The sequence below is a fragment of the Panthera leo genome, chromosome F3 (genome assembly GCF_018350215.1).
Source record: "Panthera leo isolate Ple1 chromosome F3, P.leo_Ple1_pat1.1, whole genome shotgun sequence".
Classification (NCBI taxonomy): Eukaryota; Metazoa; Chordata; class Mammalia; order Carnivora; family Felidae; genus Panthera; species Panthera leo.
Genome location: NC_056696.1, coordinates 40,065,889 through 40,082,899, shown reverse-complemented (window position 1 = coordinate 40,082,899; position 17,011 = coordinate 40,065,889). Strand labels below are relative to the sequence as shown.

The 17,011-nt window shown below is 53.6% G+C and overlaps 2 protein-coding genes across 3 annotated transcripts in view; both read left to right on the top strand.

The window, feature by feature from the left end:
* The first annotated feature begins 6,064 nt into the window (after positions 1–6,064).
* ASCL5 (achaete-scute family bHLH transcription factor 5) lies at positions 6,065–11,782 on the top strand. Of its 2 annotated transcripts, none has more exons than XM_042925552.1 (2): positions 6,065–6,237; positions 10,105–11,782. In XM_042925552.1, exon 2 carries the CDS (start codon positions 10,584–10,586, stop codon positions 11,151–11,153), a length of 570 nt encoding a protein of 189 aa, XP_042781486.1. In that variant the 5' UTR covers positions 6,065–6,237; positions 10,105–10,583; the 3' UTR covers positions 11,154–11,782. The 2 variants fall into 2 exon arrangements, with proteins under 2 accessions (XP_042781486.1, XP_042781485.1); XM_042925551.1 differs by lacking the exon at positions 6,065–6,237 and adding an exon at positions 8,156–8,266.
* A 976-nt stretch (positions 11,783–12,758) lies between these two features.
* CACNA1S (calcium voltage-gated channel subunit alpha1 S) overlaps positions 12,759–17,011 on the top strand; it is a 65,193-nt gene continuing 60,940 nt past the window's right edge. The window contains exons 1-2 of the mRNA XM_042925746.1: positions 12,759–12,910; positions 14,649–14,754. Coding sequence (XP_042781680.1) covers positions 12,759–12,910; positions 14,649–14,754 — 258 coding nt within the window. The remainder of the gene's footprint in view (positions 12,911–14,648; positions 14,755–17,011) is intronic.

The following is a 17,011-nucleotide window of genomic DNA, read 5'->3' as shown; positions in this document are numbered from 1 at the left end:
ACAAAAGATGCTCGCGCCCGTGACCTCCTGCAACCGCACGGTAACCCTAGGGAGGGAGTGTCACAGCCGCCCCCCACCCACAGAAGAGAAAATCCAACAGGGTGGCTCACGCCGCTGTAGCTGGGAAGTGTCAAAGCCAGGATCCCAAGCCACGGTTGGCCAGCCCCAGAGTCCCTGGTTGGATGCCAAGTCTTGACAAGATGCAGAGAGCACGAATTCTGTCTGAAACGTGGCTAAGTGCGTGAATGAGAGAGACAGATCGGAGAAGCCCGGGGATTGGACGTGGAGGGAGGCGTGAGGACCTCAGCCACCAGGAGAGGGGGCTGGGGTGAGGAGGTGAGAAGACAGGGCCACTGTCTGATCTGGCCACACGGGCCCTGGCTTCCTCCTTGTGGAGTGGGACACTTCCTCACAGGGACACTCTGACGGCAGTGAGGTCCAACGCCTGAAGCATCGCCAACGCAAACAACATTACCTCTCTTCCCCTCCGTCATCGCAGACCAAGGAGATGCCATGTTCCCGGGGCCCTAAAGCAGGAAGTCACTTCCCACCTACAAACTCTCTGATTCCGTGATTGGGAGGGGCCTCAGGAAACCTCAGACTTTTGCTCTGCGGCCCTCAGGGATTTTTTAGCCAGGAAAATACCCATCGTCCCCAAGGGTGACTTTCTTTGTGGCGAAGGGGGTGAGAATCTCTTTTTCCTCTGTTCCCCTAGTCAGCAATGATACGGGCTCCAAAGCCCAGTTCTCTGCCTGAGGTTGGTGCTAGGCCCACGGCAGGAGGCCCAGAGAGAAGACAGCCACACTAACGGCTGAGGGGGCGACTCGGGAGAGCCCTGGGGGGCGTCCTCGGTGGCGCCCCCTCAGCCCACATACCCAGCCTGCAGCCGACTGTTCCCCATCAAGGGAAGCTGGGCTCGGTTCCCAGTCTCCCGGTCAGAGCTCTTCTGCGCAATTGCCTGGTTTGCGCTCACCATGCCTCCACAGGGTGATTTTCCTTCCCCGGTTCTTGTCTCTGAAATTAGCATGGCTTCAGAAACACCCTTGAGCACTTACTCTGTGCTGGCCACGATCGGAACGGGAATCAGGGTAACTTGCATTTGGAAGCAGTCAGTATTCTTTTAACCAGGAATCTGGTTATATACTGGGCTCCCAACAGAATTTTGGCGAGCGCCCCTTCCCTTGGCCTTTCATTCCCCAGCTGCCCTCCTGCGACCCTAACACCACCCTCCCCCCGCCCCCCCCCCCGACCCTCCCCCCCACCATGAGGTTGTTGGACTCCTCAGCTGTTTCCCTGAAGGCTAGGGAAGGAGCGGCTTCATCTCTTGGTAAGATTTGCCCACTGAATCACATTAGCACTTACTGGTAGCTTTGGATCCAGATGAGTCTTAGATGTCCTGGCTTCTAGGCTGTGGCTTCTTTCCTCCCTGTTTTGGGTGTAACTGACAGCAGGGGGCAGGGGGAGGTGAGAGTGTGGGTAGAAAGAGAAATGACTAGAACAGTCTTTCTCTCTCTTGAATTTTAGTTTTTCCTCATTCTCTTAGACTGTTAAAAAAGACTCCTCCTTGGACAGAATGATGATGCCTAGCCAGTCCCAAGGCGAATGCCAGTTTCTCTCAAATGCCAAGTTTAACATTTAATCAGCTGTGTGCCCTTAGGAAAGTTACTCGACCTCTCTGTGCTTCAGTTTCCTATCTGCAAAATAAGGATAATAACAGTTCCTGCCTTGTAGTGAGGATTCAGTCACTGGCCATATGTATGTATGTGTGCGTGTGTGTGCAAGCAAGCACACGTATCTGTGTCATTTACAACAGTGGCTGACCTGGAGGAAATCTCATGGACAAGTTAGCTGTTGTTCTCTGGTCCAGCCGTGCTCAGAATTCTAAGCTCTCAATGGCTCCTGAGGAGCAGTCACTGTTTCTGAAGGTCACTCTAGTGGGTCCCTTGGTGATGAATGCAAGAATGGGTTTTTCCCAAAGTTCATTGCAGGCTTGAAAGCATATTTGAGAAATCTTTCTGACCCCTTAGCTCTCACCCTTCCAGCATATATAGAGAGGTGGTACCTGATTGGTGGCCGTGTCTTTTATTTTTATTTTTTTAACGTTTATTTATTTGGGGGGGGGCGGTGAGGGGTGGAGAGACAGAGAGAGAGAGAGAGAGGGAGAGAGAGAGAAAATCCCAAGCAGGCTCCTCAACTTTCAGCGCACAGGCCGGCTTTAGACTCTCTCCCTCAACGCTGGCATCATGACCTGAGCCGAAATCAAGAGTCGGACGCTTAACTGACTGAGCCACCCAGGCGCCCCAGCGGCCACTTCTTTTAAAATGGCAATCGCAAACCTAATGATTACAATCCTTTTACACTTGTCTGGAACTTTACAGTTTACAAAGTGATTTTACAAACTTACCCATTTGATCACCAAATAGACCAGGTAGACATTACTGTCCACACATCCCAGTTCCGGGAAGTCAGGAGCAAACCTGAGATGGTCTCATGGTGCGTTTTCCTTAACCTCATGCCGTGAGTCTTTATCTTCTCCTCGCAACTCCTTTTGCTTTTCCCTTTCTGGTGATATTTCTCCTTATGAGTACGACAGTAAGCAGGGCTTACTCAGGAGCCCAGATGCCTGGATGTGAATCTCAACTCTGTCCTGTACCAGCTGTGTTACTTTGGGCAAGTGGCTTAACCTCTCTGAGCCTTGTCGTCCTCACCTGTAACCCAGGCTACTGTCAGTGCTGCCCTCCCAGGGCTGTATGAGAGCGCACTTAGAGACGGGTCCGGCACATAGGAAAGTGCTAGGTGTGCAATGGGCACTGTTGCTCACACGCAGTCCTTTTCGCCTGCCGCACTGGGGACAGCCGTTGTGGCTGTCCTGTGCTGAGCCCCAGCCCAGAGCAGGCTTCCTGGAAGGAGCTCAGAAGACGTTTGGTGGGTGAATTGACAGGCAGTAGGACACGCGCTAACTACATCCAGCTTCTGCAGAGAGTTATGTGAATTCGGTTACCCTGTTCCTCCAAAGACTTGAGAAAAAAATCAAGCCCTGGGTACAGACTTTTCCTTCTGGGCTTCTATCAGGACAGATGCGACTGTGGGAAGCTGTTTGAGGTGGGCATCAGCGCTGTGTCCAGTCACGATGTTGGAGAACGGCACACACTGTTTTGGGACTTTTGCAGACGTATCCAGGGACCTTAGAGCTTCTAGAAGCTCTTCCCAAGGTTGCCCTGCCTTACTGACGATACCAGCTTCCGGTAATGCCATTCCTATTGGGTGCCACGTGACTAAGGCACATTACCTTTATCTCTACAGTAACCCCCGACATAGATATTATTGCCCCCTTGTTACAGATGCGGAAGCTGAGGCTTCTAGAAATCACTATCTGGCCTAAGGCTGCTCAACCGGTGAGTGTAGAGCCAGGATTCAGTCCAGGGTGAAAGTCTGTGCTCTCCCACGTGTCTGGCCACCTCTCTCACGAACTCCTGGACAGGTGGGGTGCTCTGGGGTTTTCCTCCCAGCAGGAGGCTGGGAGCCTGATACTCCTAGGAAGTCGAAGCAGGTGCCTCCAACAGCATCTTCCTGTGACCCCCAAGCAAATACCGGGTTGCAGTCTAGGGAAGTAGGAAGGACCGAGCCCCTCACTTGACTCTGGCCCCCAGGAGATCCTGTAATGACCATCCTCCTCCAACAAAGTTGGGGACCCCTGCCTAGCCAAGAAGGTCCTCATGCATCAACCTGACCAGACCCCGGTAAGTTGCACGCAAGCTGTGCGCCACTGAGGCGCTCTCTTAGCCTCTCTGAGCCTCAGTTTCCTCTTCTGTAAATGGAAACAATAATACCTACCTCTTCTCTGGCATGAGGGTCACCCAAGACAGGGAGAGCAGGCCAGCAGGCAAAGTATCAGACATCAGAAGGCACCTACCCCACATTAGGCTTCCCTTCTCCACTCCTTTCCTCTTCTTTGAGATTCTCAGCAGAGTGATGCCACGTTGGAGCACGGGGCTCCGTCAGCCCATGCCAAAGCTCTGCAGTGCTGTTCTATTTGCTGAAAGTGGTTCAGACAGTTTGTTCAGGGGCAAACAGAGCTTTCCAAAACGGGAGGCAGGAAGGATGGCGTGGCGGGCAGTGTGAGGCTAGGCAGCTCTGGGGCTGAGGCCACCGTGGTCCTGCCTCGTCCAGTGCAGGCCGAGGGGCCAGAGGGGCTGAAATCAGCCTGCACGCACTCTGTATCTGCTTAGAGCATAAGGCACCAGAGTGTCTAACCCTCCGAAGGCACCATGTGGGCATGTGGTCACCGGCCTGGCTGTCCCCCTCCTCTTTGGTCAGACCCAGTGTGACAGCAGTGAGATACTGAAATGATTATGTATGTTACACATGTATTTGGAGGGTGTTGCATATGCATATGGTGGGAGTGGTGAGGTTATCTTTCTAGAATGAGTTACAGGCCAAGGGCACCTGGGTGGCTCAGTCGGTTAAGTGTCCGACTTCGGCTCAGGTCATGAACTCACAGTTCGAGCCCCACGTCAGGTTCTGTGCTGACAGCTCAGAGCCTGGAGCCTGCTTCGGATTCTGTGTCTCCCTCTCTCTCTGCGCCTCCCCCACTCTCTTCTTCTCTCTCTCTCTCCCTCAAAAATAAATAAATTAAAAAAAAAAAAGTTACAGTCTATAAGACAGACTCCCAAGGGATATTATGAAATTTCTTACCCAAAAAGAAAAAAGTACATATTTATTCTGGAGATTTTATCGTTGAATTCCCTGAAATGAGGGAAAAAGTTCTCTGAGGTCATTTGGGAATTTCTGCGTTAACCCAAAATGGCTTTCTTTGCTGTAGGGCTTTCTCTGGGATGTCAGTGCATCTTGAGAATCTCCAAGAAAGGGAATGAAGGGGGCTGCATTTCTGAAAGTATTTGACCACGGAGCCCTTTGGGGAAAAGTTTTAGTGACCACCTTGCTGGCGGCCAGGAGATGTGCAAGATGACAGCACAAGGCCAAACAGTTCTGTCACTTAAAATGTGTTTGTTTTTTTTTAATTTACTAATCTCTGTGCTCAACGTGGGGCTCGAACTCACGACCCTGAGATTAAGAGTCACATGTTCCACCGACTGAGTCAGCCAGGTCCTCCCTCTGTCATTTTAAGTGCTTGGTTTCCTTATAAATTCTCCCAGGTTTTGGCCGCAGAGGGTGGCAGGCTCTGGAAGAAGTCTTGGCTCAGGGGCTCAAAGGCACCATGGTGGGTTTATCAACTGTAGGAATCTCTGAGAGTGGTAGGAGAAGCTGAGGACCGTGAACTCCCTGTCCCCAAAGCTGCCGCTCCAGCCATGGGTTCTACGTTCAGCCAATTTCTGACCTCCGACTCCCACCTCCGGCTCCAGTCCCAGTGAAGACAGTGAGAGAAGCTGTTCTCTAACTGGTCTTTTTGGAAGTTCGCATCTCCCTTTGTTTGATAAATGATGGCTCGGCCCTCCCCGGGGATTCCCAGTGTTGATCAACAAACATTTATTGAGCATATGCTATTGTCTTAAAAATGAAGTATAAGGGGCGCCTGGGTGGCTCAGTTGGTTGAGCATCTGACTTCAGCTCAGGTCATGATCTCACAGTTTGTGAGTTCAAGCCCTGCATCGGGATCTCTGCTGTCAGCGCGGAGCCTGCTTCGGGTCCTCTGTCCTCCTCTCTCTCTCTCTCTCTGTCTGCCCCTCCCCCACCCGTACTCTCTCTCAAAAATAAACATTTTTTTTTTTAATGAAGTATAAGACAGGAGTTCCTTCACTTATAGTTTACAACCTGATCAGGAGGTGGCATTGGGATGTGCTCCAGGGAGAGAGCCCGCTGGCTGTCCGTGGGCCACCAAGAGTCCAGCATGAGGGAAAGCGGGAGAATGAGACTGAGTAGCCACTAGACTCAGTGGCTTGGGAGGGGGGTGGGACAGGAGTCGGCAGGTGATGCTCATGAAGCCATCAGCAAGATGCTGTAACAATATGTCATCCCTGGGGCTTGTGACATTAGAGCCTCTGGAAGCATGTGACAACAAGGAGGTGCTACCAGAGGGGCAAACGCTGCACACTGCACAATTGAAACAGCAAGACTTTGGGAGGGAAGCCCAGGACACCCCCACTGGCAACTTCCTCTACTGCAAGTTGGATTTGAGGGTTTGGAGTCCCGCTGGCCCTTAATAAAGCAGCCGTGCAGGGTACGATGTGAACGTATCGTGGTCCTAAAGGGGGAAGCTCAGTGTGCTCGCATCATGAGGTAAGCTTCATGGAAAAATATCAGGTACCTCTTGCCCTGCACATCTGCCCCGCTGTGCCGGGGTGAAAATAAACCAGAGTGGGGCAGAACCGTGAGGAGTGGGGGTGCCAGGGGCGAGGAGTGCCCTCAGTCCCAGACAGGAGCCAGCACCCCTTTGCAAAGTGGACAGCGTTGCCCACGGGTGCTGTTTTGTGGCTGCTTAAAGCAATCTATGGGTTGGTTGAACTTCACCCATCCAGTAGTCACCACTACAGCTAACACGGGGGGAGGGGGAGTGCCTCTACGTGACTTCAGAACCACCCTTCTATCTAGCGAGTTGTCTAATACTGACACAATGTGCAAGTTTCTGTTCAAAACAAATAACAAAATATGTCTAATTATATATACTTAAAAAATTTTTTTAATGTTTTTATTTATTTTTGAGACAGAGAGAGACAGAGCATGAGCAGGGGAGGGGCAGGGAAAGAGGAAGACACAGAATCCGAAGCGGGCTCCAGACTCTGAGCTGTAAGCACAGAGCCCGATGCGGGGCTCGATATACATATTGTACATAACAGAAGTTTAAGTGATGCGAATTGAGCCACAAACTCAGGAAGAGAATTTAGTATATCTTAACAGAAAACTGAGTGAGTCTTCATAGGGGTGGGGGGGACTTCCCTCCTCCTTAAATTTCCCAAAGACCTGGAAACACAGTTCCCAACGGAGACTTAGAGCAGGCAGTTAGTTAAAACGCTCAGGAGGTCCTGACCTGGAATTTCATCAATCAACCACTGCCATTGCTTCTCCTCGCCACACGGGGGCACTGTTAACACACGGTTCTGCCCCATCGAGTGAACTCCGCGGAAGGGTTAGTTCCCTCCCCGCTGCTGACCGCATCAGACCTTTGAGTGAGGACCATCCCACTATCCAGGTTGTCTAAGCTCAGGCAAGGGTCTTTATCAGGTTTCCTGGAGCACAGCTCCTGATGCTTGACTCAGCCTGATTACATCCCAATTCTTGCCTTCCCAACAGAGCTTCATGGCTACCCTTCGAGAATATCCTCAAGGGGGAGTTACCTTCCCAAGGTGACCTGAGGAACCTCTGTCACCAGAGCAGAAGTTCAGTCACAGCAGGATTATTCAAATCTGCAGTGGGACATCTCCTCCAACAGGAATCATAATTCAATAAGATACTCGGGATTGCCTGGATGGCTCAGTCGGTTCAGCGTCCGACTCTTGATCTCAGCTCAGGTCTTGGTCTCAGGGTCATGAGTTCAAGCCCCACGCTGGGCTCTGCACGGGGCGTGAAACCTACTTAAAAAAAAAAAAAAAAAAAAAAAAGACACTTGTGTTAGGTTAGAGCAAGCCCCTCTGAGATCTTTTGGTTCAAATGTGAAGCCACTGGGGGAAATCGTGGTGGAAGGAGTGAGGGAAGAAGCATGAAGAAGGGTATGGTCATTTAGCACTTGTCAGTTTATGAAATTACTCACTGTGGAAACTCGGGCAGTACCTTAACGTTTATGAGCCTCCATCCCTCCCCCCCCCCCCCCCCCCCCCCCGTAATACTGGTTGATTCTAGCACCGACCTCATGAGAATGGTGTAGGAGTTAAAGGGGATGACTCATGGAAAGCACCTAGCATGGTGCCTTGCACATCATAAATAATAAATACCAGCTAGAACTATCATTACCATTAAGTCACTGCCGTGTTCACGTGTTCGCCGCCCTATCCCAGCGCCTAGAGCGGCCCCTAGCGTACACGAGGCCCTGGGTAAAGCCGCGCTGCCCGCATGACAGTCTTGCCTCTCAGTGATACTTCTGTGTCCCCGTTTGCGGGGGGGGGGGGGGGGGGGGGCGGAGTCCGATGGCAGAAGGGGTGGAGCACAGCGCACGTGCAGGCAGGCGTGTTCTCGCCCAGGCTCCCTCCCAGGCTCTCCGCTCTTTCCTCTCGGTAAAGACAGAACTGGCTCCAGAACCTCAAGCTGGGAAGTTTCTTGTTTGAGTTACTTCTCTGCAGAGTGTTACGAAGAACGTAAACAGTGTGTGAGGAAAGTAAGTTATCGGATATCGAGTCAACACAAATAGATACGAAGTTCTATTTACGGAAATTGTCCTTCGAGGTACAGAAACTGACCTCTATCAAAATGAAACTTGAATGAATTAAATCAAATACGAAGAGACGGGGGTCACGTGGGAGAGTCTAGTCTGGATCCCATGGTTTTACCAAAAAAAGGGCACCGCTAGCAAATGATTGTCAGATCCGTTATGTACCCAACACTGGGCAAGAAGCTGTTGTATACGCTTTCATTATGTAAGAATGAAAGGCCAAGCCCTTGCCCTCTGCTGGCTTACAGTCTGCTTGAAGACTCAGAAGGCACAGCCCCGAAAGTCCGCGCTGGGGGCTGCTAAGCTCCGGTCGTCAGCAGGGGCAGGAGCTCCCTCAAAATTACGGTGGGGATGGGGAAAATCAAGAAAGGTGTGAGATGGGTCCCAAGATCAGTCACTAGAAGCCAAGGAGTGAGGTCAGGAATGAGCAGAGAGTAGTCCTGATAAAGCTGGGAGTCTGTTTGAGAGAGGTTTTCTAGAACAAAAGAGGGGGAAGCCCTGAAAGGCTGCTGGGCAGGGAAGGGATATGTGAATTTGTCCTGATGTCTGACACATTTGCTTCCGCTTTTGAGAGCAGATGCAAGTCTCCACGGCACTTGGGATCGCTGTTGAGTTTCCCTGGTTTTCATTCAGCACGGAGGGCAGAGCTCACTGGGGACAGAGTTGGGACCCAATGAAGGACAAAGATGAGCAAGTGTGGGCCACCTGGGTGGCTCAGTCGGTTAAGCGTCCGACTTCGGCTCAGGTCGTGATCTCACAGTCTGTGGGTTTGAGCCCCGTGTCGGGCTCTGTGCTGACAGCTCAGAGCCTGGAGCCTGCTTCGGATTCTGTGTCTCCCTCTTTCTGCCCCTCCCCAGCTCATGCTCTGTCTCTCTCTCTCTCTCTCAAAAATAAATAAAAACGTTAAAAATAAACAAATAAAGCTTTTAAATTCCAGTGAGTTAACATACTACACCCGGTGCTCATCACAAGTGCCCTCCTTAATCCCCATCACCTATTTCACCCATCCCCCACCCACCCCCCTGTGGTAACCGTCAGTTTTGTCTCTATAGCTAAGAGTCTCTTTCTTACTTTGCTCCTCTCTCTCTCTTTCCCTTTGTTTGTTTTGTTTCTTAAATTCCATACATGAGTGAAACCATATGGCATCTGTCTTTCTCTGACTGATTTCATTTAGCATTATACTCCCTAGATCCATCCGTGTTGTTGCAAATGGCAAGATGTCGTTCTTTTTTGTGCCCGAGTAATATTCCAGTGTGTGTGTGTGTGTGTGTGTGTGTGTGTGTGTGTGTGTGTGTGTGTGTCTTCTTTATCCATGCAACTATCAATGGACACCTGGGCTTTCCCCATAATTTGACTATTGTAGATAATACTGATATATATATCTGGTGCACCTATCCCTCTGAATTGTATTTTTGTGTTTAGGTAAATACCTACTAGTGTGATTGCTGGATTGTAGGGTCATTGGGCACTTTTTATAAGCCAGGCCCAGGGTTGTTTGTTTTGTGGGGTTTTTTGGTATATTTTTTTCTCATTTGATTCTCCCATATTATTAACCTCCAGTGAGGGATATTTAAATTTCCACATGTGGAAACCATGACCCAGAGAGGCCCCCCAACCATGAAGGGATGAACGCAGGGCTGAACCCTGCTCTCCGTATATCGTCTTCAGCAGCCACACTGCCTCCCCTCATAGTGCTTACATCCCCTTTGAGGATGGGGGTAACACAAAGAAGCCCATCATAGAAAGCCTTTCCTAACTGATGTGTTCACTCTCCTCTTCTTTAGAAACATGTCCCTGAGCTGAGCGGGCACACTCCTAACAGCAGCCGGCGGTTTGCAGCCCAGGCAGCCGGGGGATCCCCAAGGCCGTGAGGAACAAGAACCAGAATGGAGCCCCAGGGTTAGTGCCCGCGGGAGGTGCGCATGCTGGGCTCAGGAGGGAGCGGGGTGCAGAGGCCTGCCGTCCTGCCCACATGGGCGCCCCGGAAGAGGGCAGGGGTCCCCAGAGTTGTGCAGCGCCACTACTGGACTGGAGAGGGTGCCTGCTGAGTCCCTGCGAGGAGCCCCGCTAGGCCGCAACGATGACTGCTGTTTGGGACACCTCGGAGGCCATCCCACAGGGCAAAGAGAAGCCCTAACCGATCCTCGTACCCCAGGGCCGTGGCTGGCGATGTGACTCATCCCCGTGGTCAGGGCGGCGCAGACCCCAGGCAGGGGCGATTCCCGGGGAGGGTCTCACTCTGGGTCCAGCTCCACGCGGCACCATGAACAATAACTTCTGCCGGGCCCTGGTGGACCGGCGGTCCCTGGCGCCCCCCAGCTGCATGCAGTTGGGCGTCGTGCCCCCTCCGCGCCGGGCGCCCCTGCCCCCCGCCGAGCCCCTGGGCAACGTGCCCTTGCTGCTGTACCCAGGCCCGGCCGAGCCGCAGTATTACGACGCCTACGCGGGCGTGTTCCCCTACGTGCCCTTCCCCGGTGCTTTCGGGGTGTACGATTACCCCTTCGAGCCCGCCTTCATCCAGAAGCGCAACGAGCGCGAGCGGCAGCGGGTCAAGTGCGTCAACGAGGGCTACGCGCGCCTCCGCGGCCACCTCCCGGGCGCCCTGGCGGAGAAGCGGCTCAGCAAGGTGGAGACCCTGCGCGCCGCCATCCGCTACATCAAGTACCTGCAGGAGCTGCTGAGCGCGGCCCCCGACGGCGCGCAGCCCGCGGGCTCCCCGTCCGACTGCCCGGGCGACGGCGAGGCCCGGGGGCCCGCCTCCCTGGTGCCCGAGTCGTCCGAGTCTTCCTGCTTCTCCTCGCCTTTCTTTGAGTCGGAGGAATCCAGCCACTGATCGGGGATAGAGGGGGCACCACAGAGACCGGAGGAGCCCCGTCGGAGCAGTGAGGGCGCCGGGCCCCGGGAAGTTGCGGGTGCGCGCCGCGCCCGCTCCAGGCCTCAGGAGGGCAGCCCGGGACGGCCGTCCCTGGATGGGTCTCCGTCTCCGCTTCAGCCCGCGGCGGGGTGGTGCACAACCCGCCGTGGTGGCCCTGCCCCGTCCTCTGTCGCCACAGGCGCAACCCTGTGTCTGCGACTCCCTAGGAGGCCAGCCGGTCTTTGGTTTGGATGAGCCGTGCCCTTGCCGTCCACGAGATGGCCTCAAACACTAGCGTCCACTTTGGGAGCTGGCTTGCCACCCCCGCCTCCCACCCCACCTCGAGAGGAACCCAGAGGCCGCGGCGGAGGCCAGACTACTGCTTGCCCTCGGCCGAGATCGAGATCAGACTTGGGAAGAAGCCCAGAGAGGGCCTTGGTGGCGCCGTCTGGCTTCCCTGATGGAGGGCTAGGATCCACCCCCAGCCCTAACCTCCTGGTGTAGCCTTTTCATATTTCCCACCCCCCGGGGGTTGTGTGAGGACTGTGTTTTTTCCCTTCAGCCTGTATCCCTCTGTGGGCAGTGGGACCATATGGCACAGTGTTTGTACCAAGAGGCTAAATAAAAGATTTGTTGGGTTTTGTGATTCCAGCTCATCGTCTACCCCCACGTGCTTTGGTGCCCCTCTCGCATTCCCATTCGCAGCTCAGAGCACTTCCTGTGGGCGGTGTGGGGTGTTCTGTTAGCTTGTGCATTCAACTAACATTGACAGAGCTTTGTGTATACCAGGGAGGGTATCTGGGCGGGGCCAGAGTCCCAGGCATGAGACACAACCCTTGTGCAGTTAGGCGCTGAGGGCTTGGGGGAGAAGCCCACGAGGCGCACAGTCTCTGCACAGTGCTGCAGGGGCTGTGCCTGAAGCGTTCATGTTCAAGGTTCTAATGGGGAGCCTTCCATCCCAGTGTGGAGGCGTTAGCTTTCCCTGACATGGGGTGTGCATGGGGTGGGGGGGACTGAACTCTAGCAGCAGGGACTGAGATGGGAGGGGGTGCGGTGTAGTCGTGCCGAACTAGGCCACCCAGCACCTTTTCTGGACGGTGTCAAGGGGATAGGGAGCGAGGTGTGGGGTGGGGTACTAATCTTGGCAGCAGGGAGCCAGTCTGAAGTTCGGGGCTCCCCATCATAGGCCATCCCCTTCTTGAACCCTCGATTGCCCCAGCCTCGAAGCCCTCCATCCTGTCGCCCGCTGCCCCCATCCCAGGCCCGTGTGAAAGTTCCTTCCGCCACCCCCCTACCAACCTCCTCAGGGACGTATTGGGATGTCACTGGCTGGGCTGGGAAGGAATGACAGCTGCCTGGCCTCAGGAGCTCAGGCCAGGCAGCGGGGAGCCGAGCGGAGGCTAATTTTACTTGCTGGGAGCAGGGGGAGTAATCCTCCTGCCCACGCCCACGGCTGGCTCAGCAGGGCACGCTTGGCCCAGCAGGCTCAGCCGGTCCAGTCCCCAAGGCTGGGGCGCTGGGGACACAGGAAGGAGAGGGCAGCGGGGTGGGGGAACAGGAGACCGCGAGACTGCCAGGGGAGCTATGGAGCCATCCTCACCCCAGGATGAGGGCCTGAGGAAGAAACAGCCCAAGAAGCCCGTTCCTGAGATTCTGCCAAGGCCACCCCGGGCCTTGTTCTGCTTGACCCTCCAGAACCCCCTGAGGAAGGCCTGCATCAACATCGTGGAATGGAAGTATCCTTTAGGGTCCCCAGGGTATCAGGGAGAGCGCGTGTAATGTGGGAGAGGGAGACCGGGTATGGGCACAGATCACGAGATTGGGGGCCGAGGAGACTGGGGGCTTGGAGATGGGGCAAACTCCACAGAATGACATAAGGAGCCTTTGGGAAGGAAGCCTTCAGTTGAGGGGGAAGGGAGCGGCAGAACTCTCGAGGCTCCTGAGGCCTGAGTGCACCGCCCAAGGCCCAGTGACAGCCCTAGGACCATCTACAACAGGAGCCAGGGTTGGGGGAGGGGCGGTTCACAGGTGTGCCCAAGTCACATTGTCATGGGGCTCCCCTGCGGGGTTTGAAGCAACAGTCTCATTTTGACACAGCTAGGAGAGAAAAAAGTGGCGGCCTCTGTAAGAAAATTCTTCCCCTTGGTGGGAGAGTGTGAAAGCAAAGAGATTGCTGGGTGAGGGGAGGCTGGCTGGGGCTGGAGTTGGGGGAGAAATGGCCTTGAACAAAGGGCTGCTGTGAGGGGCTCCCGGCAGTGGCTAAGAGGCCTGGCAGTTTTAGCTCAGACATACCAGCCTGGGGCCAGGGACTTGCGATCCCTTTCTATGTTTGCAGTAGCTCTGAGGGGAAGACCGATGAAAATATCTGGGTTATTTGGGGAAGGGAGGAAGGAGATTGGGGGGAGGGGCTATGTCAAGTGCCTTCTCAGAGAGAGGTCAGGAATATTTGAAATATTTCTGTAGGGTTCTGGAAGACTAGGCTCCCACCAGCTGTTCCCTAGAAGAAAGGAGAATAAGGGATAATTGGAAAGATAAGAAAAACATGGGGCCGGTTGGAATAGTTGGGGTCGGCGTCAGCTCTGCTCCCCACAGCTGCACCTGGTGACGTGGAACCTCTCGCTGCCTCTCCCTGTGGCCCGTCTCCCGTGAGATCGGGTTTCCCCGGGTGGGTTCTCTCTCCTCCAACCTCTGCGCCTCCACGCCTCCTCCTCTGCTGGCCTCTGCCCCTGTGGCCAGCCTCTTCTCAAACACTGGAGGGAAGAGAGTGGGGTTGTCAGTCCAGACCTTCTCCACAAGCGTGCCTCCCACCCCACAACCTGTCCCCACCTCCACCACTGACCACGCCCCTCCTTCCCTTTCCCTCCTCTCCTTCCACACCCGCTTTCCAACGGCTCAGCCTATCCGGTTGGCTGTACGGCTCACCCACAAGGAATGGGCGTGGGGTGCCCCCTGGAAACCGGCCCCCGTGAAGCGGTGGGTGAGCCTGGAGGGGAGGGGTGAGTGAGTGCGAGTAGGAGCACGGCTGCTCAGTTGGGTTATCTAGTCCTTCCTCTGGCTGCAAGGCTCGGGTGCTATCTCGGCAGCCTCCCCTTTCCCTGTCCTGCCCTGTGGATACTCAGCCCCCAGCCTCCCTTGCCAGTTCTCCGAGTGGGCCCCCCAGGTTGTCTGGCCGGAATCTCAGAAGGTCATGGCTCCTCAGGAGCAGGGCAGGTAGGGTTGGGGGATGGGCAGGCGCTTACAGCGGAGCATTAAGACTCCAGCCAGGAACCAGAGCTTCGAGGTCCCAGCAGGTCTAAATGGAAGTCACCTGTTCCGGAGGAGAATGTACAACCCGCAGGAGAGCAGGGAAGGAGCAACATGGGCCCATCAGCCTGGCTTTACATTCCTAGTCCAGACGGACCTTCAGGGCTCTCGTCCCCTTGACTGCACCAGTCCGACGCCTCACTCGAGGGCTCTCCTTAACCCTGGCACCAGACCCTTCGAGACAATCATCTTGCTCACCATCTTTGCCAACTGTGTGGCCCTGGCTGTGTACCTGCCCATGCCTGAAGATGACAACAACACTCTCAACCTTGGTCTGGTAAGACAGGTCTTCCCACCCCCCTCCTGTGGGCCTGCAGCCCCAGGCTCAGGGAGGCCCCCCTGGTGAACGGCATGCTGGTGGATGATGCCAGAGCCTCAGTCTAGCTCCCAGCCACCTGCAGGGCTGGCTGAGTGACTCAAGAGCTTTGCAGGCTACACCTGCTAATTCTGGATTCTGTAATATTACCATCCAGCCCTGAGCAAGGGCCCAGGCACTGTGCTGGGCATCTGATGAGAGTAAGCTTCTAAAATCCTCCCGGCAACCCCATAAAGTAGTCCCATTTGACAGATGTGGAAACTGAGGCTTAGTAAGGTCAGCTCCTGAGCAATGGAGGCAGAAGGCTAGTTTCCCTTTCCTGGATATAAGCCAGAAGAAACTTGCTTCCTGGGAGAGTGGGATCTAGGAATCCCAAGAGACCACGTTTTAGACCTCTATACCACTTTTCTCCTCACCCCTTCACCAGTAACACGGACACAGAACCATAAAATGCCAGATCTAGGAGGGATTTGTCCTATCTTCTCCCTGCCTCACTGGTTTGTGGATGAGAAAATGGAGCCCTAGGGAGTAAAAGGGCTGATTTTACTCAACAGCTAGAGAATAGTAAGCATGGTTACCATTTGTCGTGTGCTTACTAGATGCCAGGTTCTATGCTAAATATTTTACATTATTGTCTTACTTAATCCGCAGAAGTATCCCTGTGAGGTAACAACATTAAAGCCATGTAAAAGACAAGGCAACTGAGGCAGAGAGTTTGGATACCTTGCTCGGGATCACCCCACATGCAGGTCCTGCCCATAGGGTCTCAAACTCAGGCCTCTCTGACTTGAGGGCCTGCCTTTGTGACAGCTGTGTTGCTAATGTGGTAACAGCATGAAGACTTCTAGGGGAATCCCTCACAGAAACAGTGCTCTCAGGCCCACGAGGGGACAGGACAATGGACCCGCCATTTCAACAGGTTTTTTCCCGCATTTATACCACGGGGGAGGAGAGGAGGGGGGGGCAATTAACATGCATCCAGGGCCTGAAACAAAGGTATTTCTCTTTGCCTCTTCTTTATGCCGGTTTCCATGGGAATCTATCTTGAGCTGGTGAGAAGCTGGGATTTTAAGTGTGTGCTTGGCTATAAACAGAAAAAACTCTGAGCTCCTGCGTGTGGAAGGAAAGTGAGACAAAATGTGGGCAGGACTGCAACTGAGGCTGGGAGGGGCCTTCCACAAGGCAGACCCAGTGTTCAGTGTTCCTGAATCTAGGAGGGCTCTGGGTCCACCCCACTCTTCAGGACTTCATATCTGGGGGCCTTAGTTTTATTTCAACTCCTTAAGAAGTTGGTTACTTTCAAAAGAAATTGCCCTCTGGAGGTTATTAAATTACGCCTTACTGGGTCTGTCCTCTTCCATCTTGAAACAAAATGGCTGCCCTAACAATTTCACGCAGTCCTGTGTGCTTTTCCCTTTAGCTTGTGGGCTGGAGTTACAACGCCTCGGGTAAGGTCTAGAGTGCATAAACACAGGATGATAAATTACCTGGAAGAGGAAGAACTAACCAGAAACCTTTCCAAAGCAGCGAATACCCCTCAACTGTCAAAGTTGGACAGGCTATTAATAGTCAGTGAGGGATCCTGATCTGATCCCTTTGGGGTAAAGCCCAGAGAGGGTAGGTGATGCTCAAAGTCACACAGCCAGCTTCTAGCGGTGGATTCCTCACTCCTACTTGTCAATTATATGTTCATCTCCGCATAATCCAGCAGGAGGGAAATGAGAGGAGTTAGACCAGAAGGACGGGAAATCAGACATTTATCTCTCACCCTATTGCCTGCTTTTGTAGGTATCTGAGAAAGGTTAGGGACTTCCCAGTCATCCAAAATAACCCATATTTTTTAAGAAGGGAGTCCCAAGGACCAATTCTTCATTAGCATTCTCACTCATTTTACAAATATTTATTTAGTGCCCATTATATCCCTGGTACATACTGGGGATAAGATTGGGAACCAAGTAGACCTAGTTTCTGTCTTCACAGGCCTTAATTAATTAAACCAATTAAAACGATGATAATTAAACCAGTTACACAAGTATCTGAATTGAAAAGGGAAATCTATAAGGTTTGGGACACTATGATATTGCACTGGAGGAAAACCTATTCCCTCCCAGAGGATGGGATGTTTTCCCTGAGATGTGAAGGACGAGGACAGAGCCAACTTTCATGTGCATGTGACCTGTGCAGTCCCTCCGGGGCCTGCATTCAGAAGGACCCCATG